Below are 5,302 nucleotides of genomic sequence, written 5' to 3'. Positions count from 1 at the left end.
CCCCCGCCCCCACCCAGCCCTGGCACACGGGGCCTCCAGGTGGTCTGGGGATGGCAGGTGAGCCCCAGCTCTTCCCAGGTCACCCTCCTCAGATCAGGTCCCCACAGGGGCAGAGGACACCCCCACGCGCGCCCACCTCCCCAGACACCATAGCTGGAGGGCCGGGACTGACTGGCCCCGAGCACCTCCCAGTCCCCGGCGGAGCACCCCTGGAGCTGGGGTGGAGCTGCCCCTCCCTGTTGTGAGGGGCTGACCCCGCACACAGGGGCCTGGGGACGCAGCTCGGGTGGAAGGCCCAAGGCCGCTGGGGGCAGAAGGCAGCCGGATGGCGGTCAGGGGACTGGAGGAGTCCCCACGCTGCCCAGAAGGACCGTCGTGGCCGTCATCCTTACAGGGATTCCCGAAGACCCATCTGGAATTTTGTCTCCGCAGCTCCACAGCCTGCAGGTGGCATCTCTCCAGCCTGGAGCACAGAAGGATCCGTCATCACCCAGGTCCAGGAGCAGGACTGCCCGGACCTGGCCAGCGTGGCTGCAGGGGGGCTCTGCCTCCCCCTCGGGGGCCGCAGTTACCCAGAAACCCTGGTCTCAACCGCAGGTGAGCCATCGGGGCCGCAGGCTGGCTGGGGACCTGCAGAATATACCTCCCGAGGGACCTGCTTTGCCAGATCCACACGGAGAAAACTTGGGAGCACTGCTGAGGGCATGAAAGGCGCCTGAGACAAAGGGGGGTCTGCAGTTTGGAGTAAAGCGGCTCCACGTCTAAAGAGGCCAGTGTCCCTAAGCCGTCAACCCGAAAAATGAGCAGACGGCCTTCTGTGAGCAGAGCAAGACGAGCTCACAGCCAAGTTCCCTGCAAGACCCAGGAGTCACGAGGAAAAGCCTGAAAGGAGCATCACCAGCCCTAACAATGCACACTGTGGAGCCACGAGACGGAAAGCAACCGGACTCACTGGCACAGAAGCAGACTGATTGAAGGAGCAGAGCAGAGAGTCCAGAAATGAAGCAGAATGCCCAGGAGGTTAGGTGTCACGAAGTGAGCATCTTTGGCCAGTGGAAGAAGAGGGACCCTGGGCAAGCATCAACGGTCACACCTCGCAGGTCCCCAGGGCGTAGCCCCGAGCAGGTCAAAGATCAGAGGCCTGTCAGCTTCAGGGAGGTGGAAAGACCTCCTAACAACTTCATCACAAGGCCCAGAGGCCCTGAAAAGAGCCAGAGTTACATCTACACAAACACGGAAAGAACTCTTCCTACCAAAAACTGCTGGAAGGCGTAAGAGTGGCAGACTGGGAAATTAAGTTGCAACTAACCTTCATCACAGACAGTAGCCAAAATCACCAATACCTAAGCGTTCTTGCGTGTCAATAAAAACCTACCCCAGGAAAAAATATGCAAAAGATACGAACAGACGCTGGGCTGGGAAGGAGCCCCAGAAGGAACAGGCCCCGAGATGCCCGCTCCCCTGTGATCAGAGGAGACAGTAAAAACAACCATGGGGCCATCGGTCACCCATCAGATGGCCACCCAGTCCCGCACCAGCTCGGGGCACCCGCCTCGTGTGACACGGGAAAAGGACAGACGCACTTCAGCTCTAGGGGTTTGTCCCTCCCAGGCCAGCACACCAACGTCACAGCCCTAGATGTGTTTCCAGCTGCGAAAGACTGGAGACCGCTGTCTGCCCGTCAGCAGAACTCTGGAAGGCAGCCCAGGGGAGTATTACTTGGCTCTGAAAAAAAGTTTCTCAAAAAAAGTCACATAGAGTCAGTAGATGACCCAATAATCCCACAATCTGGGTGTGTCTCCAAAAGAATTGAAAACAGGGTCTCAAAGAGATATTTGCACACCTGTATCTACAAGGCCCAAAAGCCGGAAGCAATTCAGACATCCATCAGCGGACGAAAGGGAACTGGGTGTGGTCCAGCCCTGCGGTGGAATATTACTCAGCCTTCAAGGAGGAAATCCCGACGCAGGCCGAAACACGGTGAGCCTGGAGAACGCTGTGTTCTGTGAGATAAGCCAGGCACAGACCAATGTAGGGGGCTTCCTACCCCATCCCACCTCAGTGGTAAAGAATCTGCCAAAGCAAGTTCCAACACAGGAGGAGAGGCCTGTGCAACTGAGAGTGGCCCCCACCCTCCACCCCCAGAGAAAGCCCGCACAGCACCAGAGACCCAGCAGGGCCACAGTGAGCATAAAGACAGCAACAACATTTTTCCTTTGAAAAAAGACTAATGCAGGATCCACTCATGCGAGGCCCTAGAGGAATCAAACCCAGAGACGGAAGCAGATGGTGCAGCCAGGGGCTGCATGAGGGGACGGGGAGTGAGTGTCTGGTGGGGACAGGGGGTCAGTGTGAGAAGGTGAGAAAGTTCCGGAGATGGTGGTGAGGTTTGCACAAGGTGAGTGTGTTCGATGCCCTTGAACTATGCACTGAAAATGGTCAAGATGGTGAATTTTATGTTACGTTTATCTTACCACAGCTTTGAAAACTTTAAGAAAGGCAAAAGAGAATAAAATCTTAAATGTTTCACAAGAGGGCAGAGAACCCGGGGGGCTGACACCAAATTGTGGCTTGCCTGGATACTTAAGAGACTTGCGTGTGCTTGCGTGTTCCTGAACATCTCCAAGGAGCCGTCACAGATCAAAACCAGGGGCTGCCTGTTGCGAGGGGGAGGAAAGACCCCTGCTGTCCACCTCCCCGTTTCTTTTTTTTTTTTCTTGGCGGCACGGCACAGTTTGAGGGCTCTGAGTTCCCTGGCCAGGGATGGAACTGGGGCCCTTGGCAGTGAGAGCACAGCGTCCTCACCCTTGCACCCCCGGGGAGCTGCCGGGGGACTCTGATCTTCGAACTAGGTAAGTGTGTTTCCTATTCGAAGACCAACACGTGAAACTCACCTTAAATCACAAAACGAAGCGCCCTCTTGCCCGTCCTCGGGCCCTGCTGTCAGGGTGCGCCCTGCAGCCAGGCCTGGGCCCGCCCCTTCCGCCCCGGTGTGGTCCAGGTCCTCAGACACACACGCCTCCACGCAGCAGGGAGCAAGGCCGCTGACCGATGGTACCCACAAGCGGACGCCAGAAAGGGCTGGGAGGCCCCCGCCCCTGCAAGCGCTCTCGTCCCCTCACCATCCACGGCCGTCCCATGGGGCCTGGCCTTCTGGGTGCCAAGCTTCCGTGTTTGGATGGCTTTTTGCCAGCCTTGTTAGGACTCTCTGAGCCTCATGGCTTTGGGGCTACAGCCCACGACACGTGTGAGCCAGTGTTCACCCAGCACAGCAGGGCCCCCGCCCAAGCCCCATGTCCTCTGTCCTGCTTCTCCGCCACCAGGCCACCCCAGCTGGGCGGCAGCTGCAGCAGGCTCAGCTGTGGGAAGGAGCAGGGCAGACAGCCTCCTCTCGGGTCAGGGCTGCCAGCCGCTCAGGCTGCATGATGACTCCAGGCCCGCGGTGGTGCCCCACCAGCCATCCCGAGCGACAGGCGGGGACTTGGACACTTAGGTGACGTGGGTCCTCTGGGCTTCGTGGTCTCCAGGCTCCCCCAGGGCCCACCGGACCGTGTGGGCTCAAATGCACAGACCCACCTTGAGCGGCTGCTCAGGAGGGCCTTGAACAAAGAAGCGGCCTCTCCTGCTGACCGGAGCCGCTGCCAAGCTGCCCAGGGGCCGGGGCGGAGGGGGCGGTCAGAGGCTGTGCCGGCCTCGCTGGAGAAGGCATGAGTCCCACCCAGGGCGCCCCTGGCCAGAGCCCAGGACGCAGACCCTGGAGACCCAATGGAGGGCGGAGCTCACAGCAGAGCCCGGTGCAGAGGGAGGGGAGGGCGGGCCAGCCACCCAGCCGCGCCCCCGGCCCCACCTACCTGTGCCGGGAAGCCCGCATCTTCAGGGTGTTCTGGGACGTCAGCATCACCTCGACCCCCTCGACGCTCTTTGTGGCCTTTTCCAGCGCGAAGTCCTTCTCCCCTGAGGCCACGGCGAGGACGTACCAGGACCCCATGAGCTGAGGGAGGGGGCGCAGGTGAGGGGCCGTCCCTCCACCCCCAGCCCGGCCTCCTGCAGCCCCCGTGGTCCGGGGGGCCCCGGGGGAGCCCGGAGACCACAAAGGCCCGAGGACCCGTGTGGCCCCAGGCCCGCACCGGTGTGGGGGAGCCGCCACCTGCTGAGGGTCCAGCCTCCCCAGCCACACGGCCCGGGCGCTGGGCACCAAGACCACAGCCAGCAGAGCGGCCAGCAGCGCTGCACGCATCCTCCCGAGGTCCACACGCCAGCGACCTGCCCGGGCCCGGGCTGAGCAGCCCTCCCGCCTCTGGATGCCCGTTTATATGGCTCTGAACGCAGTGCTGTGGGCGGCGCTCATTACCAGGCTCCCTCCTGCCTCTCTCCTTGTCCTCCAGCTGCGCCAGGGAGCAAGGAGGGGCTGGGACCGTGTGCAGGGCCCCTTCCACCCCGGCTTGTCCAGCAGCCCTCCACTTGGAAGTTTCCAGAATGAGCATCCTGCCTTCAGCTGCACCATCCCCTCCCTTCCAGGGCGCCAACCCTCTGTCGCTCAGTCTAGGAGGGCCAGAGACCCTGCTCTTGAACCCAGGCCAAGGTCACTTCTGAGAAGAGAGGCAAGAACAAACAGTCCCTCCAGAAGCTGTGGTTTGGGTATCTTTTGTTTTAGGCATTAAAAATTTAAAAAGCCCCCCCATTTTTTTGAAAGCTCCCACACGCTCCTGGTCCACTCCCCTTCCTGCCCGACTGGCCCTTGTCTCCCGCCCCACCACGGCCAGCACCCAACTGGACGCCCTGTGCCACTCGCCGCCCACCCACCATCCGGACCTGCCAACTCTCTGGGCAGCCTCACTGTGATGCCTCCCACCTCTGCTCACCATGAGCCTGGCCGGGCCCTCAAGGCCACATGAGAGCTTGCCCTGGACCTGGGCTGCCCACTCTGGGTCACTGGAGACCCTGCCTGGAAGCGGAGATCAGAAGGTTCGGCAGGATCTGTCTGAGGCCCCAAAACCCAAGCGGAAGTACCTGGGACGATGCCCTCCCGGGGAGGGGGCGCCCTGCAAACCACAGCTCCCAGCCTCCTCTGCTGGCTGGCTTCCAGGGTGCTGTGGACACAGGACAGGCACCTTGGAAGGTGACGAAAGATGAAGTTGTCTGTCCTGCTGGGCCTTCCCAGGAAGGACCTCAGATAAGCCAGTGCCCCACCCCTGCCTGGAGACAGGACGCACCCTGCAGGAAAGGGGGCCAAAGAGAGCCCATCACACAGAGACCTGCAGAGAAGCGTCGCCCTGCCCCCAGGCCTGGAGGACCCCAGGGC

The 5,302-nt window shown here is 61.2% G+C and overlaps 1 protein-coding gene across 1 annotated transcript in view; it reads right to left on the bottom strand.

Moving 5' to 3' along the window:
- Positions 1-4,237, bottom strand: part of LCN6 (lipocalin 6) — a 4,622-nt gene extending 385 nt beyond the window's left edge. Inside the window, exons 1-6 of the mRNA XM_010861479.1 lie at positions 4,148-4,237; positions 3,852-3,991; positions 3,577-3,729; positions 2,895-3,044; positions 393-463; positions 137-304 (exon numbers count right to left, since the gene is read on the bottom strand). Coding sequence (XP_010859781.1) covers positions 137-304; positions 393-463; positions 2,895-3,044; positions 3,577-3,729; positions 3,852-3,991; positions 4,148-4,237 — 772 coding nt within the window. The remainder of the gene's footprint in view (positions 1-136; positions 305-392; positions 464-2,894; positions 3,045-3,576; positions 3,730-3,851; positions 3,992-4,147) is intronic.
- Between the last annotated feature and the right edge of the window lie 1,065 nt (positions 4,238-5,302).

Source organism: Bison bison, unplaced genomic scaffold (assembly GCF_000754665.1).
Source record: "Bison bison bison isolate TAMUID 2011002044 unplaced genomic scaffold, Bison_UMD1.0 scf7180017857815, whole genome shotgun sequence".
In the NCBI taxonomy this organism is placed as follows: domain Eukaryota; kingdom Metazoa; phylum Chordata; class Mammalia; order Artiodactyla; family Bovidae; genus Bison; species Bison bison.
The sequence above is the reverse complement of the archived record's forward strand: the minus strand, read 5'-3'. Positions and strand labels throughout refer to the sequence as shown.